At 42.3% G+C, this 18,423-nt stretch overlaps 2 protein-coding genes across 5 annotated transcripts; one reads left to right on the top strand and one right to left on the bottom strand.

Moving 5' to 3' along the window:
• Window positions 1-730: 730 nt before the first annotated feature.
• VEZF1 (vascular endothelial zinc finger 1) lies at window positions 731-17,702 on the bottom strand. Of its 4 annotated transcripts, none has more exons than XM_050764706.1 (6): window positions 17,512-17,702; window positions 12,118-12,812; window positions 11,290-11,353; window positions 10,028-10,229; window positions 8,616-8,777; window positions 731-4,097 (listed from the first exon to the last, which is right to left on the bottom strand). In XM_050764706.1, exons 1-6 carry the CDS (start codon window positions 17,542-17,544, stop codon window positions 3,670-3,672), a joined length of 1,584 nt encoding a protein of 527 aa, XP_050620663.1. In that variant the 5' UTR covers window positions 17,545-17,702; the 3' UTR covers window positions 731-3,669. The 4 variants fall into 4 exon arrangements, with proteins under 4 accessions (XP_050620663.1, XP_050620664.1, XP_050620665.1 ...); XM_050764707.1 differs by having other exon boundaries at window positions 10,028-10,211; XM_050764708.1 differs by lacking the exon at window positions 17,512-17,702 and adding an exon at window positions 14,679-15,569.
• Window positions 17,543-18,388, top strand: LOC126938292 (uncharacterized). Its single transcript, XM_050762354.1, has one exon. The coding sequence runs from the start codon at window positions 17,543-17,545 to the stop codon at window positions 18,215-18,217; it is 675 nt and encodes a 224-aa protein (XP_050618311.1). The 3' UTR covers window positions 18,218-18,388.
• Window positions 18,389-18,423: the final 35 nt, after the last annotated feature.

Genomic DNA, 18,423 nt, shown 5'->3' with positions numbered 1-18,423 from the left:
AGCCAGGACTGGAATGATTAACTAGCAACTCGGTGAACTAACACTTCCCTTGTTCCCAGGACAAAAACAGCACGAAGAACACTTTCCTCCAGCTGTGTTCACTGAGTCACTAAAGGACTAAAGCAATTATCACAGGAAGTTTGGAAAGCCTCAATTCTATATAAAACAGATGTAGGTATCCAAAACTTTTTCATTGAATGAAGTGTCACATTCATCCTGATTTGCTCTCTGGTGATACCATCACTCGTCATATCTCCCTTAACAGCCTCGTTGAAGGCAGCAACCATGTCTTAATCAACTTTTCATGCCCCTTAGTGCCTAACAGTGTGTGGCACATTGTTGGTCCTCAGTGGACATCTAATAAATCTAGTTGAACACAAATGGGCAAGGGACTCAGCTTAACACCCCTTTCAACTAAGGAAATTGGGTCCTAGAGCATGAGAAAAAATGTTTTAAACCCATCTTCTCTTTTGGGTAGGACAGGGACCTCAACCTGTGGCCACTGCCTCCAGTCCTGGCTTCCTGGGCCTTACCCAAGTTGCTTGGGAGGGTGCACCTACCAAGGGCAGTCTGGTGCCCTTCCACCCTTCAACCAGCCTGATACTGGACCTTTCCTCTCTCCAACCCAATACTGAGATGTGCACACCTGAAAAGATAGTACTTGAAAAATTTTTCTATTATCAGAGCAAACTGATGAAGCTTCTGAGGTATTAAGCAATCCATCATAACATTTGTGACCGGTTAACTTTAATTTTCAAAATAAATCTGCAGTATTTTGCATGTTAGTAATACAGTGCTGGTATTGACAGGTAAAATCATCATCTGCTTACATAGAAACCTTCATTTAGGAGCACACCGTAGGAGGGGAATGGATACACAATAAAAAGCAAATGCAGGCCAAGCAGCGAAACCTAGAGCATAACAGGCTGGATGTCAAATTTAAGGATTATCTAATACAACTGTTTAGCTGCCAATCTGATAAAGGGGAAGCTCTTAACCAGGTTACAACCAGAAGGGAAAAACATACTCTCCCTTTTCGTAGAGCAGTGGCCGTCGTGCCTTCAACACCTGGTTGAATCAGTTCATCAACATCGAAACTCAATTCCAGTTCCAAGACACAGGAGAATTTCACCACACAACCTATTCGGTCCCCCTTTTCAGTGGCCCACCCACAACCCCCTCCTGCCATCGACTCTCTCCCTCCCAAAAGAAGACATGACGTGGCTTTATTATTGCAGACAAGCTTCTTAAGTGAATAAAGAATGCATACAAAATAGCATTTTAACTGAAGTCATACAATGAAGTCTCACTCCTGTTTATTATACAATGAATTGATAAAACAATTATTTCTAGTATATATCTTTTTTTTTTTTTAGAACTAATACTTTCAGGGTTCTGACAACCACATTCTAGCTTAGGGGTAGGGCCCACACCTGCCCCCACTGAGGACTGCTCCCTGGACCACTGTGGAGGAAGTCTGGGCTGTCTGAATTGTGGATTATGATTGCCAGCCCATCAGAGATAACAGATCCCAGCAGGCAGAGCCAGAACCCAATTTTGGGTCTGCATGCCAGGAAATGTGGACTTCCTCCAAATGTAGCCACTGTGCCTCCCAATTCAGGCCTCAGCAGGGTCATTCTTGGGCTTTCCCTACACGAGTCCTTCCAGTAGTCCACACATAATGCTCTACATATTAAAAACAAACCATTTTTGTACTGTGGATAAGAACAGTTGTAACAAAGTCATAGCTACATATTTTTCTCTACATTTTGTTTATTGAGACAAACTAATTAAAAGGCACAAACATAGGGCATGTTTACATGGACATTATAACAAACATATACATTAAAAGTGTAGGAATGTGTTGCCTTCCTGCTAAACAGAAAGTTCCTAAGCTTTTATATATACAAAAGTTGTACAATTTAATGTCCTAAAGTACAAAAGATCATTTATAAAATTATTTTACACTAAGTACTATTTATTTTATTTTTTTTACTATGTAGTTCAACCCCCTAGAACTGTTTTGTATAATGACACACAGATACCTGTCCCTGATGTAGGAAGTCTGCCTCAGATGCAAGGTATTTTGATGCTTGAACTGACACAGTAGGGTATAAACGGAAATCATCCAGTTTGATAGTCAGTCCTGCAAACATTCTGCAAGATTAACACAACTAATTTCCATTTCTCTTAACTGCAATGATTAAAAAATGAAAAAAACCAAAAACATATTGCAACTTAAAAAAAAAAATCACAGCGTCTTGGTTTCACTTTTTTTTTTTAACACAATGCTTTAAAAACAATGTGTGGCATGATGGTGTAAAGAGTATCTGTTTCCCTAGCTTTTGGTTTCTACTTTATGTACAGAGATAAAATATCCTGCTAAGAAATAAAAAGCACATGTCTCAACGTGCACAATCATTGCTGGGTTTCTACAGGGAGTGCAGACAGCTGTCTCCCTGAAACCACCACAAAGCTGATACAAGTGTTTTCTCAAAGAAAAAAAAAAAGGTGATGTCCATATTTACAAAGTTGAACAAATCTGAGCAATACTTAAGAAACGGAAGGAGAAATTTTAAAAAAGATACACTCTGCATGTTCTGAAGGGGCATATACTACCTAGTTAGTGGTTAGAATAAAAACTGTATACAATTTAATATAAGACATAAACTCTAGTGAGCAACTAACACATCTGTCCCTGTTGTAACATCAACAGGCTCTGATTGGGAGAGAGAGGGGCATATCACATCCCAGTGCCTCCAGCGTCTTCCAATTTAAAGCAATATATTTGAACTGTTCCAAAGTACTCCTTGGCTCCTAAACAGGAGTCCCATTGGCCTCTGTTTGTTAGGAGGCTGCCTGTCCACACACTTGACTTCTCCTCTGTCAGTTGAGGCTTTTCTTAGCAAAACACAATTTGTAGATTTTTTTAAATTTTTTTTTAAAAAGTCAACTACAATGCTATTTTCCATCGGGATTAATATGCTGAGCAATATTTACATCTCCAAATATCAGGTCACAATCCCTATTATATGTTGAAGTTAGAATGATAAATTATCATATGCTTTGCATATCAGAGCTGGTATCACCTTTCCCATAGGGAATGCTGCCTGAAATTAACATATTCCCAAAGGTAAAATGCATATTCTCTGAAATGCATTTTATTATGACAATGCATGTATTTACTCATAAAAACAATAAACACAGACAATTCTACACTAGCTCTCAATCTGTGGATTTAGAATTTCAGGTTAAAATCAGCCATCCACCTTGTATAGGGAGAAGAGTTCTGCTAGTGTTTACAATAAAGTGATTCCTTGGGATTAGAACTAGTAATGCTGTTTTTTTTTTTTTTTATTTTGAAGTGGGTTCTACTTATTTATGATTGGTTTTAATTCTGGCATTTCATCTTGCCAACTACTATCCTGTTTAAGCAATGTTGTCAGCTAAAAGGAATTTCTGATTAAACTAAAGTGGTCCAGTGATAAGTTACATACACACCCTACTTTGAATAATCCCAGCCAAATTGGAGGAAAATGCTACCACACTCTTATTAACTAATATAACAAAATCTCCCAATTTCATGGTTTACTTTTTGCTTTAATCAACTAAAAGTTAAGTTGCTGGTAAATATTTACTTTAACCCATATTTTGATTTTATAATACTGTTTACCAAGGCGGTGATGTAGGCAAAGCTTGGGGCAAGAAAGGCATGCTCTCTACAGGTCTCATTGCTATATTGAGAGGGGCAGCTAATGTCATAGGCGTGGGCAGATTCATTGGAGATGTGATGGTGACAGGGTGTGCTATATTCACTGGGGCAGTGACGGGAGTGGGGAGGTTGACTGGGGTAGTGAGTGTTAAAGGAGAGGTCATGGATAATGGACTGGTTATAGTTACAGGATGCCCTATGTTCATTGGGCTGGTTATGTTAACTGCACTTGAAACATTTACTGGACTTCTCATGCTCATTGCAGCTGCCACTGTGACTGGGTTTGACATAGTTCCAGACGACACAGAGGATGTTATATTGAATGGAGTAGTGAGAGTCACAGGTGTCGTAGCAGCCGTCGAGGTTTGGCACAGGTTAGCAGCTTCTAAAATAAGAAGACAAAAGGGTCTTTAGATTCTCAAAACAGTGAGCAAAATTCACAAACAGTTTCTGAATCAATTTCTTTTCATTAAAAATGTCAAACATTTAATCAAATTCCAGTTTTCTATCAAGTGGTCAACAGAACAGAGGGTCTTTCTGAGCACAAGCCTGGGGGCCAGGGATCCCAGTGTATGAATCACCTTCTGATGCTATACCTCCTGTAAGGACTTAAGCAACTTGTTTAGCCTTGCACTTTAGGTTTCAAGTTCAGATTTACTTACCTACCTCACAATGATGCTGAGAGGATCAGTTAACTTCTGCAGTGCAGGGCTAAGTGTTCTCACTACTACTTCATGCAGTTCCTCTGAGTTCTAAAAACTTTCCTGGGAAGAGCCAACCTCCAGCAGGCCAGGCTAAAGAGCTTGTTTACACAGAGCTGGGCCAATGGTTACACAATAACAGATAATCAGAAAAATCTTCTCATAAGGCACACTGTAACTAGCACAGAGAGGTGTGCATACTCAATAAGTATGTTAAAGCCTGAGACATGAAGTCACATTCTGTTAAGGTTTTAAAAATGCATAACTGGGGAACGATAAACAAGCTATTTTAGTATCATCTGTTTGTTTCAGTTTTAGAAATATGTTTCAGTTAAATAATCTTATTCTTTCTGGTTATGTCTCTTAACTACATTAGGAAAGAAAAAAAACACTCTTCAATAAGTTCATGTTCTCCTCACTCCCATTTCTTCTTCTGTTTCTGATGTTGATACAATCACCTATTTTATGCCTAGTATCTTTAACTCTACATATTACACATACCACCAAACATACTAAAGAGAACTAGCTAGGCAAGGAGACCCTGCAGTGAGTTAGGGGTCCCTGGTCCTTCTAACCCAACAAAACCTGAACACTTTTTTTTCTGGGACAGGGTCTCCTTCTGTTGCTCACGCTGGAGTGCAGTAGCATGATCATGGCTTACTGCAGCCACAAACCTTCAAGGCTCAAGTAATCCTCCCACTTTAGTCTACCAAGTAGCTGAGACTACAGGTGCGTACCACCATGCCCAGCTAATTTTTGTGTTTTTTGTAGAGATCGGGTTTCACCATGTTGCCCAGGCTGGTCTCCTCCTAGGCTCAAGCGATTTGTCCACCTCAGCCTCCCAAAGTGCTGGGATTAAGGTGTGAGCCAAGTCTACACACTTCTTAAAAAATACTTCCCTGGCCGGGCGCGGTGGCTCAAGCCTGTAATCCCAGCACTTTGGGAGGCCGAGACGGGCGGATCACGAGGTCAGGAGATCGAGACCATCCTGGCGAACACAGTGAAACCCCGTCTCTACTAAAAAAATACAAAAAACTAGCCGGGCGAGGTGGCGGGCGCCTGTAGTCCCGGCTACACAGGAGGCTGAGGCAGGAGAATGGCGTAAACCCGGGAGGCGGAGCTTGCAGTGAGCTGAGATCCGGCCACTGCGCTCCAGCCCCGGCGACAGAGCGAGACTCCGTCTCAAAAAAAAAAAAAAAAAATAATAATAATAATAATACTTCCCTTCAAGGTAACATCCCCAACCCACCCCTCAACAAAAATTCAGCACCAGAAAACAGCAGTAAAATGATGGGTAGGCTAGCTGTGACTTGGCTGTCAAAATGGAGAAACATACTTGAACTAACGATAGAGATCTGTATGTGATCCACAAAGGTCTTATCACCGCAGGGGGACCCTTGAGTTAAGCAGCCCTTACTTGAGCAATACAATGTAACTTTGGCATACACCATTCTCCCTATCAGGGATTCCCAAACCTGGGTGATTATCAAAATCAACTATCTAGAGGACTTCAAAAAATAAAAAAGGACTCCAGGAGAATCAATAGTGAAATTTAGATAATTTAGATGCAACCTGGGAAATGTGTATTTTTAAAAAGCTTCCCAGATGATATGATCATCAATCAGGTTTGAAAACTTACGTTAGCTTATTTAGGCCTAATATTTAAAGGGATGCTGTAAATTCAAGTTTAGGTTTTCAGGTCAGGAGTCTCCTCTCCCCTAAAATGTGACATTTACTAATATGAATCCAGAGGTTTCTAACATCAGTGGTCTTTTCCAGAGAGATTCACGCTATGAATGGGAATACAATAACATTTTGTTTCATGGAAGTCAGAAGATGAGCTAAACAATCAAGTCTTATTGTGCAAGCAAACTGAAATGCAATACCAAATAGAGGAGTACACCAAGAGAGAGAATGAGAGAAAACCAATTCACTTTAAGGTGCTGGGAGTATTGCTGAGGATATTCTCCGCCTGCTTTCACCAAAGAATTTTTACTTTCTTATTTGCTGACCCCCTTACCTCCTCCTCCGTGTTTTCTTTTTAATCTAAGTGACCTTTTACTATGACTTAAACATTTTTACTCCTTATCTAAGTAAAATACCCTTCATAATATACTTTCAACGCACTATACAATTACCATAGCACTACACTTTTTCCTCCCCATTGCCAGTCCCCTCTCCCCATTCTAACACAAAAGTTGTTTTTTTTTTTTTGAGATGGGGGTCTCAATCTGTTGTCCAGGCTGGAGTGCAGTGATGCAATTGTAGCTCACTGCAGCCTCAAACTCCTGGGTTCAAGCGACCTTCTCACCTTAGCTTCCTGAGTAGCGGGGACTATAGACACACACTGTCACGTCCGGCTAAATTTTTTTTTTTTTTTTTTTTTTCGAGTTTTTGTAGAGACGGGGTCTTGCCATGTTGCCCAGGCTGGTCTCAAACTCCTGGCCTCAAGTGATCCTCCCACCTTGGCTTCCTGAAGTGCTGGAATTATAGGTGTGAGCCATCACACCTGGCCAAAACATTTTATTAAAATAATGACAAATCTTCAAATGGAAGCTAGGAACAAGCAGCACCTGAGGAATGGTGGAAAGCCTATATGGACTGCTATACTCTTTTCTTCCAATGCCAGTAAATGTATGAAAAAGAAAGCTGACTGAGCCTGGTGGCTCATGCCTGTAATCCCAGCACTTCGGGAGGGCGAGGCGGGCGGATCACCTGTGGTTGGGAATTTGAGACCAGACTGACCAACATGGAGAAACCCTGTCTCTACTAAAAATACAAAATTAGCTGGGCATGGTGGCATATGCCTGTAATCCCAGCTACTCGGGAGGCTGAGGCAGGAGAATCGCTTGAACCCTGGAGGTAGAAGTTGCAGTGAGCCAAGATCACGCCATTGCACTCCAGCCTGGGCAACAAGAGCGAAACTCCATCTCAAAAAAAAAAAAAAGAAGAATGCTATTCCTTTTATTTTTATCCAGGTATAGGAGGTTTAGAGATCACTCTGGCCAGGTGCGGTGGCTCATGCCTGTAATCCCAGAACTTTGGGAGTCTGAGATGGGTGGATCACTTGAGATCAGGAGTTCAAGAGCAGCCTGGCCAACATGGCAAAACCCTGTCTCTAGTGAAAATACAAAAATTAGCCAGGTGTGGTGGCACACACCTGTCGTCCTGGCTACTCGGGAGGCTGAGGCACAAAGGAGGTGGAGGCTGCAGTGAGCCGAGATCACGCCACTGCACTCAAACCTGGGCAACAGAGCGAGAGACTGTCTAAAAAAAAAAAAAAACAGAAGGGATCACTCTGAGGGCCACGCTACACAAAGCAAAGAAGCAAAAGATAGAAGAAACTACACAGAAAAGGAATTACATACAGAGGAGCCCACAGATAGAGCATTCCTTAACATTTAACATAGTAAGACACTGCAGAGGTGGAGGAGGAAGAAGGAATTTACAAATCTGCCCTTTGGCTCATGGTACATTGACAAAATGATTCATTTGAAATGGCTGCACAATAGTCCAGAAGCCAAAGCTGTACTAGTAAGTTGAAAAGTATATTGAAAACTGATATTCCAACTGATTTGTTAGAAGATATACACGAGAGAAAAGCAAATCATTTAAAATTTTTTAAGCAATTACAGTAAAGTCCTCAGCAGCAGAAGACTAGGTATGTTAAGGCCAGCCATAGTGATGGACTGAAGGAGATTTAAGGGTGTGACCAAGAGAAAAGACATCAACACTATAGAATCTGAAACATGTAATAAATAATACAATGAAAAAGAACACTAAAGAGCAAAAATAGCACAGTTGTAAGAAAATGAACTTATGTACACACAAGGATATCCACCTCTAAAAGTGGGAATATTTTAGAAAGGTTAAAAAAAAACCCACAATGCATGGAGATTGACATCAACTTGAAAATAAAAATGCAACTCTGGGCATAGCAAAGGACCAATTTTGGCTCCAAGTTTGTAACAAAAAGTAAATCAAAAGAAAGAACATGATAGAAGTACTGAGAACTTTTAATTCCTAGTAATAACTTATCTGCCAATAACTATACTTTACCAGATATTTCCCAGCATGCACTATTTCCATGTTTCCATTAAGCTACATTTCCTAAAACTGTGGCTTCTCTACTTTGATCACTTGGCATACTAAATGAAAACACTTCTCTAGCCATATTTTCAACACTGGAAGCTGTGCCTTACCTTTCTTCCTTGCTTTAACAGCTTCTTCCCACAGTCTCAGTGTTTCTACCTGCTTTCCTGGCCAGCTTGTCACATGTTGTTGTTGTTGTTGTTGTTGTTGTTGTTGCTGCTGCTGCTGCTGCTGCTGCTGCTTTTGGTTACTGGTCTCTTCACTCATGCATGCTATTACAAAGACAAACCAAAAACACTGTATTTACCTGTAAAACTGTTGCCGTTTTTTTTTTCAAAATTGACTTCTCATGCTTCTGTGATCTTAACCATTTAACCTGATAGCTCTTAGTAAGTGCATCTTTCCTATTGCTGTGTCTACATTGGTCGAAATAAACAAGCACTAAAAAGTCTAGAGAATTAGCGAAAAACAATATAAAAGAGAAAAGGAATCTTTGCTATAAAAAAAAACCAAGTGTCAAAAAAAAAACAAACCAAGTGTCTTTAAAAATGGAAGTTTGATAATATTAATATAGGACTAATCAACATTCAACAAAATATTTTTTACTTGACCACAACAATGTACACTAAAAGTGCATGTTTATAGGTCGGGTGCAGTGGCTCACGTCTGTAATCCTAGCACTTTGGGAGGCCAAGGCAGGTGGACTGTCTGAGCTCAGGAGTTCGAGACTAGCCTGAGCAGCACGGTGAAATGATGTCTCTATGAAAATACAAAAAAAGTAGCTGGGCATGGCGGTGTGCGCCTGTAATCCCAGTTGCTTGGGAGGCTGAGGCAGGAGACTCGCTTGAACCTGGAAGGCAGAGGTTGCAGTGAGTCGGGATCGTGCCATTGCACTCCAGCCTGGGCAACAGTGCAAAGATTCCATCTCAAAAAAAAAAAAAAAAAAAGTGAATGCTTATAAAGTACAACACACTAGATAACAAACCCAACATACTTACAAAGAAGCAAAAATGGATAGATATAACACACATTAAGTTTTCTTCCCCATTCTCCTGTGGCCACCTATTTTTTTGAGAATTTGATGTTTCTACTGCATAAAATACATATATAATAGAATAAAGGATTAGGAAAATGCCTTCTTCTAGTGGTTAGGGCAATCTTAAAAGAAAAATCCTGGGTGAATGCAAGTATTCTATCTTCAACTCTGAATTTAAGGCAAGCAAAACATTTAAACCTGCAAGTGGATATGATATCTCATTTCTCTACAGATTTGGGTTTGAAAAGCATGCTTATTAACACTGCTTTCACCTTAAAGGTTATTAGGAGCTTATCAATTCTGTTTGCATACATGAAAGTAAAGCATAGTTCTGACACAAATATATTCTGTCCATTGTTGCCTGTTTGCACATGTTGGCAATAGGAGGAAATATATAAACATATTAATACCTTTGATACATTATGAAAACATGCATATTTCACCAATCTGAAATATAAAAGAAATAAAATCTGAAGCACCACCTACTTTTACTGATGCCTTGTTTACATGTATTACAGTTGATACTTTGGCTCTGCCCATGAGTCTTTAAGTGGCTGGTGATGTATGCTGCACTCAGGAGCTTCCCACAGATGTTACATGATACCTTGCCTTCGTGGCGCACCATGTGTGTCCGCAGTCTGTCTTTGGTGGCAAAGGCAGCAGTGCATGTCTGCATGAGGGAGGAAAACTTTTTTTAAATATAGACTATCCTGTTCTACTCATTTTAAAGCACGTTATATTCTATGCATTACCCTATCCACATATGCAAGCTGACAACTAGTTTAATTTTAATTGCATATGTTACCTAGAATCATAATCATAATAAAACACTTGATAAATTTTAGACTCTTCCATTTTAAAGGAAGAAAATACATCAACACAGAGTAGCACAAAAAATTAAGCTTTAGGGTAAGTTAAACCTGGGTTTAAGTTGAGCTCCACAATTTACTAAACAGCATAATGTTGAACAAGTTGGTTAACCTATCTGAAGGTTTCTTCATCTGTAAAATGGGGATAATAACATCTCTCACAAAATTACTAGTGGATTAAGAAGAGCCTGGTATACATAGCAGGCACTCACTCAATGACACTAGCTTCCTTCCTCCAATTAGATCTTTCTTAGAATTCAAATCATTTACTTAATAAAATCAGTCATTAACAAACTTAACTGAAAGGTGCACTAAAAGACTTCCAGCAACAAACTAGAATTACCAATGCCTAAAACGGTCATTTGATTTAGCAAAATTCTTAATCTTTTCATTATTATAACTGATGTCAAATAAAATCATTAACTGGAATGGATTTTTAAACAACTAGAAAGTGCTCCAATTTGGTAATAACAGACAAAAATCCGGTAAGTGATAACATTTGGGAGAAAAATTCATTATTTTCTCCTATTACAGTTAAAACATCTTCAATAATCAACCCAGAAATTAAAGCCCTTTATTCCTTTATTCATTTCAAATACACAACCACCTTTGCAAGACCGTAACCTTTTTTTCCTAACAAAAAATACTATTGCCCAAAGAAAGGGAAATATAGCTTAACAAAAACAACACACTTAAATTTTTAAATGATCTTGCTTTACAGAAACAGAGGCTGTCAGTTATATTTTATAAAACTAGAAGTCAAATGGGCCACATTTACTCAGGTCAGTGATTTTAAGACTATTCAAGACTGGTGAGATTCAACTGCTTCAGACCTTCTGGATAAGTGCTACACTAAGGATAAGTCATTTTAACTCTTACTTGGCATTTGAAGGGTCTTTCTGTTGAATGGACATGTTTTACGTGACAGCTTAAGTGGTCAGGCCTGTGAAAAAGAGAGTTTCAACAGAAGATATAATCGAACACACAGAGAAATGCTATTTATGTGATGCTTACATGCTTGGCAGATTGGGAGGGGGTGCATTTTACAGAAAGCTAGCAGAATTACCAACCTCCCTCCCCCAGTGCAAGTCTCCTTCCCTCTCTTACCATAAACAAAGTCTCAGGCCTCTACTTGTTAATTTTCTCTCCTAGTCAACATCAGATCATATTGTCTTGATTCTTTACAATCACAAAATACCTGAAGTTTTACTCTTAACACCTGCCAGAAACAGCTACCACTATACTAACTCTAAAAACTTTAAAAAATGAAAATTAGTGAAATGTTGGTGCTTTCAGAAAAATGAAAAAACAGTCTAAAAGTTTAATTAAGAGCATCCAAGGTCATACCAACTTCCAAGAAATGTTACTTTAATTTGCACAGTGACCCTCATGTCTAGTGCCCCAACTGAACTGAAAACTGGTGGTTTTGCAGTGATAAGTATTCATGTTCCAAATGAAAGCCTGAGTCCAGCGAGGCACTTGTTAAGTGAAAAAAACAGGTTAATCACTATGTCACCACTTGTCAATCACACCAAACTGGGGTTAGACCTGAAGGTGTTAATACTTCTTTATCTATCACCAATCTCCTCTAATAACACAGGTCTGTCCACATCTGTTCTCACATAAAAATTCTAGATCACATGGAGACAAAACTGAAGTACACTGATACCATAATGAAACAAAGCAAAGCAAAGCAAAATGCAGTACCTTGAGAAGCCTTTCCCACAAACACTGCAAGTATAGGGTTTGGTGATGCCTCCTTCATGAGACCTCACATGGTAAGTCATCCGGTCCTTCCTCTTGAAGCGCTGATTACAAATAGGACACTCGAAGGGCTTCTCATCTGAATGGGAGAGCTTGTGCCGATTGAGATGGTACACATCTCGGAAGGCCTTCCCACACATCTCACAAGCATGGTTCTTCTTGACAGGCTTACTGGGTTTCTTGACAGATTGGGTCACCGGCATAGCTGTGGTGCTGGCACTGCTACTGGGGTTGGTGCCCGAGGAAGATGTAGTGACTGTTGACAAGATGCCTGCAATGGTCGAGACCAACGAAGTTCGGCTGCTGTCCCCAGCGATGGTAGAAATAAGGGGAACCACCGTGGTGGGGGTTTTCTTTGGCCGGGACACCAACTTGATCCCTGTGTGGCAGGATTCGTGGCGCCTCAGGTGATAGCTGTCCCTGAAAGCTTTACTGCAGTAAGTGCACACAAATGAAGTTTTGGGTTTTTCTTTTTTAATCCCAATGGCATCCTTTAATGTTTCTGGTGCACCCTGAGGTTTCTGAGTTATTGGTATTGGAAGCAAGGGTTTCTGATCAGGGGGCTCCACAGCAGAGCTCAGGAGGGGCAGCAAACTGTTCTGTGCTGCCTGCTGTTGGTGATGGGAAGCTTCATGGGCCTAAAACCAAACATTTACACTTCAGAAACTCAGCCTCTCACAAAGGCCTTCGAAATTCAACATGCTCCAGACAATAGAGACTAGAAGAAACAGTCAAAGAACCTATCAGCTACTCTGCAGTGGTAATCCAGCAACCACCTAGTTACTCTAAGAGCTCACAATACAAAGCATTGAAAAATCACTGTGCAGAGACAAAACTTTTGCAACTAAGTTGCTGACAGTGATCTTGCTTTTAAACAGCTGACTAAACTACACACTATCCTGGTTCATAAGGGACAGACCAGCTGATGAAATCAGTTTGCATTAGTCTGTCAGTGCTAAAACCAAGTTTAAATAACATATTAGAAAAAAAAAAAAACACTCCAGATTTAAGTATTTAATAGTACCTTACTGCAGCAACACACACATACACACTCACGTACACACAATAACATAATCATCTATTTGTCTATCACCCAGAAGAAAAGCATCATGTCTATCAGAAAACTCAGATTGAGGAAGGGGCTGTTGCTAAGTGATGAAAAAAATCTAGTTCTCTAAACACATTTGCTAGTTGTTAACTTTAAGTTTTCACTTGACTACTAAAAGGTTTAGTTGAAACAAAATCTGCTATTAAGCAACCTGGAAGGCATCTGTGAAGGTAGCCCATAGCAAAACACCTGTCAGTTGTTTCTCAGATTATTTAATTGTATACTGAAGTCTGCATCTTTCAGCAACACTAGCTGTTCAAATCCCAAACTCTCAAAGACAGACTAATGAGAAAAACAAACTATAAACACTTATATTCCTTTCATATTTATCTTCTTCCAGCAGTTGTAGGTTTCAATAAAGTATTAGACATTTGCTGTTATGATGTGCTTCTCCACTCCCAAAACTGGAGGCTGCACACTGTAAATTCTTTTGGCTGCACTGAAACCAAAATTTCACCATGGATCAGGTTCTTGGCATTTATGGTAGTTCCTCTCTTGGTTCTGATACTTTCAAAATTCTCCATACTGATAAACATTTAGGAAATGATGGAAAAAATTCCTGAAATAGTTCTTCCTAATATGTTGTTCTTTACCAACATTATTTTTGAAACTCTTGACAGTGAGCCCAAGCCCCTATGCTTTGAGTTTTGTAATCCTAATAGGATGCATGCACTCAAGAGGAGTTTCAAATATTTTAAGCATACAATGTCCTACTAGGGGCCCATCCCATCATCTTAGACACTTTAGACAGTTATTTACCCTTCTTACTCTATAACCACAAGTCCCACAGCTAACTTGATTAAGGACGAAAAAACAAGGAGAAACGCACACACTCACTCACAGCTCCTCCTCTGATGGGTAAGAACATCTACCACACGTTGCTCTATGTTTACTTGGTGGCAGCATAACAGTTAAGCCTGGAACTCGTCTCCCCCAAATGATTAGGAGGTGTAGTATCCAGAGTGCTCAGTTTCAATTTAATAATTTTGATGTAATCACCCTTTGAGTCCTGGAAGCATTCTCAGAAATTATGTGGTTACTTATGAGTCTCTTTCTGGACTTACTGCTCCTAGCAAATTACAGTCCGCTTTTAATCTAATTTGTGAAGCTCCTGTAAATGCAAGGGTCTATCAACCCAGGTGACATCAGTAAGAACTTACAGAATTTGGACTCCAGTCGTAATCCCTTTTCCAACCTGGCTGTAGGATACTCAAGTTTCCATACAGTATACAAATAGTTAATAGCTGAAGATAGCTGAAGATATACAATTTCAAAGGCTAACAGATCAGATAATAGGGAATGCAGATCTTCTGGACAAAGTTCAGACTTATAGCATTTAGAGGCATTTTTCAACTCTAAACAACCATTAGTACGATGGAGTACTAAAAGCACTTACTGCCATTTTACCAATTCAGATGTCTGTGGCAACATAAAGTATTTTTACAGCATTGCTGAAGCTCACTCTCACACGAGGGTCACACCAGGTCCCTGCTTCTTGGGTGAAATGCTGTAGAACCACTACAGGAATCACTCTCTGAGGATTCCTAGGATCCCCACACTTCTACATGAAGCCTTCTAAGGGGGAACTGGGTTTTCCCAACTTGTTCTCTGGGGGAGAGACAGAGTAAAATAACAACCACAGCCAGCCTTCAGTGAAGTGATTTATTTTAAAAATATAACTTCTGGGTAGGCTTTTATTTGACTAGCATTATCAAACCAAAGTTTTAATTTTATATCCCATCTCTTTCAACTGCAAGGCTTTTTAACCTTGCCCAAGCTTTCCTTTTCCTGGGGCTGGCAAGAAACAAAACAGAAATGTTATTTCATCACCCAGGGTAGTAGGATATGGCACCATGAAATCTCCAGTGCCAGAGGGTAAAAGATTTTGTACTGAACAAATTAACATCGGTGAGTCATATCTTGAATGTCCTGTTAGAAGAATCATCCATCAAACATTTTAATAGCTATAGCTTTCACTTTCCACCAAGTTATCTGGAAAGCAAGCAGGTATTAAATTCTTTTAAAATATAAATTCAACAGGATGCTCCAGGAAACAAACAAGATAACTTAACTCCATATCCCCAGTGAAAATTACTTAAAACCAGAACTGATTAAGTCTATTCATACCTTTCCATAGAAAAGACTGAAATATTCTCTTTACCCATTCAACTGCTCTCGGCTCTAAATTTTAAGTTTTCCAACAAATTTCACTGCACACATTGCCAAGCCCAGGATCAAATATTTGTTTTCACACTTCTCCATCAGGTGGAAAAAAAGATTTTAATAGCTGAAAAAAATTAAATAATATAAAATCCAATTAAAAAGTTGATCAATAAACGCTTGGCATGTTTTATCCAGGGGAAAAAATAATTTTTAAAAAGTATTTCAAAAGATTTTTCAACCAGCTTTCCAAAGATGCGTTACGGGTTTTTCCTTTACATGAAGAACTCTTTTTTTTTTTTTTTTTCAATCTGTATAGACACCATGCTTAATATGGTTTTTAATCACATAAGAAAAACACTTCAGTGGCCCATCAATCCCATATTTTAAAATGACTATTTGAGCTTTTTTCTGGGGAAAAGTATGTGCCACCTTTACACCAACCTGGATGCATGCTAGTTATATATCATTTCTTTTCCAATGCATTTTCAAGTTGGTTTATCACATTATTAGCAAGCTCATCAAAGTACAATAAAACAACACTGACCAGAATGAGAAAAGGGGGAAGTTCATGAATTCCATAATGTTGGGTATTTTCAATTTTAAGAAGCCCAAATATATTTTCGTAACTACTTAAAGATCAAATTGCCCACATGTGAAAAAATACGTCTTAAAACAAAAGGCCAGTCTACACAATAGGTAATTTCTGAGTTATCCAAATCCCTACATTAACTCCACTAGGATGAATCCAGTGGCTGGGAGAATAATTTTTTGAAAATTCTGCATCCGTTCCTGTTAGTTCCAAAAGGTATCAAGCGCCCCAGCTACGCGTTTGGGATTTCACCAAGTATTCAAAGGAAAATAACTCAGAGAGGCGGGAAGAACGCACTTAAAAGTGACGAGCTTCCTAACCTCCTCCAGTTCCGAAGTTTCCTCGTGAGCTCATCGCTACTGCCCACTAAATGCTTCGTTTGCAAATAGAAAGGAGTAGGAAAAAAATAAGTTCCAGCCTAGATCTGCCAAAGAGGGGTCCCCCATCTAAAGTGGGCGGGCAAGAGAATTGCCAAAACAGATCGGCTACAGTCACTTTCAAGTTTCTTGCAAAAAAGCGAAGACCAACATCCCAGAGAGTGACTCATCTGGGGGCTTTGTAAGCGGACTTTGTTTGCTCTCTCCACTTGGAGGAAACGTTCGAGGTGGGCCGAGAAAGAAAAGCGATTCGGGAGAAGGTCGGGCCTCCAAGAGTCCCGGCCCCCACCGCTCCCCCCGCCCCGGGCCGGCCCGGCTAGGGGATTCCCCGGGCTCAATGGGACGGCGGGAGAGCTGGACAGAGGGAGAAGGTGTCAGCTGCCAAGGCTCGGCTGAGGCTTGGGAAAGAAAAAATGTAAATCCAGTGAAAAAGTTTGGGGAGGGGATACACACTCACAACATCCTCCCCCCCCCCCGAACTGGGTAAACACGAGAGGGGTGGTGGCGGTGAGGGGGAGTGGCGGGGAACATAGGGATACCCGCTATTCGCGGGGACACGAGAGGGGGTCAGAAAGTCAACACAGGCACGCACACACACAAAAAGAAGAGGGAGATGAAAAGAGAACAAGCGAAAGATGGATGAAGTGGCGGGAGGGGACTCAGAGCAGGACCTGGCGACCTCCTCACCCCACCGTGCCGGACCGGGCCGGCACGCAGTGGCCCAGCAGCCCGCGCTATCCAGCGGCCCGGCGCCCTCCTTTCTCTGGGCCGCGGGGTGGTGACAGCGACCGGCCTCCTCCCTTCCCCTTCAGGGCGGGAGGGAAGGGTGTGTGTGAGTGTGTGTGTGCGTGTGTGTGCTGGGGGGCCCCCGGGTTCACCCCGAGGCCTGCTCTCTCCCCCGCACCCCGTGAGGCCGCCTCCTTTCACCTCAGCAGCCCCGCTCCGCCGGGGCGGGCGGGCGGGCGGAAAAACAAAGGGGGATTAAGGCCGGGCCGGAGAGCGGAGCCGGGAGGGAGGGGAGGAGGAGCGCCCGCCCGCCCGCCAGCCCGGGGCCCGGCCCCCCTGTCCCCCCCGTGCCCCCCCGGGGGGGCCCCCAGTACCTGGAACAGGAACGCGGTCCAGTTGGCCTCCATGGCTGCGGCGGCCGACCCCCCTCCTCCCCACTCCCCCCGCTCGGGGAGCCTCCTCAGCCGGAGGAGGCGACAACAAAGCGGCGGCGGCGGCGGCGGCAACGGCAGCGGCGGCTCCTCAACATGGCAGCGCCGAGCGCGGCCACTTCCGGTAACCTCCGGGACGCACCACCGCGGCGGCGAGCGCGGGCGGGGGGGGAGCCCCGGCCCGGCCGCCGCCGCCCCCAGTCGCCCGGACCCCCTCTGGGCGTCCCCACTGCCGGCTCGCCGCCTCGGAGCTCAGCCAGTGCCCGCTGGCGGTGGGGTCAGGGCCCCCGCGGGGGGGCTGGGGTGGGGCCCGGGGCGGGGATGGGGCGCGGCGTCCCCCCCCGCGGGGGTGTGTGGTGCTGCGGTCCGTGGCTCAGGCAGCTGTAGCAGGGGGAGCTCAGGAGAGAAGATGGAGGACGCCAGGGTCTGGCGCTGGCCCGCTGGGCACAGCTGGGCCGTCTCCCGTGACTCAGACACGGTGTCCAGCACCGTAGCGTCCCTGTCAGATCCTCAGCGGAGGGCACAGGCCACAGCGGACACCCGGCTCTTCAATCGCTCATGCACAGCATGGTCCCCACCTCCAAATTGGGGGAAGCCCTTTCGACTTCGAGTGTCTCTTCCCTCTGGCATTTCCTCCCTGGTCGGCTAAGCCCTCCGCGCTCTCGCTACGATATGCATCTCATGGCTAGATGGCCTTCCAACTCGAGCAGGGAATCCCACTGGGGTGCAGCCTCAGATCCTCCCAGTGTGGAGGGAAACACTTCCCACGCGTAGAGATGTCATTACTGGGTTATTCTTGGGTGAAGGGCTGAGCCTCCCCATCCTCCCCTTCACTCCAAGATAGGATGTGAAATT

Source organism: Macaca thibetana, chromosome 16 (genome assembly GCF_024542745.1).
Source record: "Macaca thibetana thibetana isolate TM-01 chromosome 16, ASM2454274v1, whole genome shotgun sequence".
NCBI classification, from domain to species: Eukaryota; Metazoa; Chordata; class Mammalia; order Primates; family Cercopithecidae; genus Macaca; species Macaca thibetana.
This window is presented reverse-complemented; position numbering and strand designations above follow the sequence as displayed.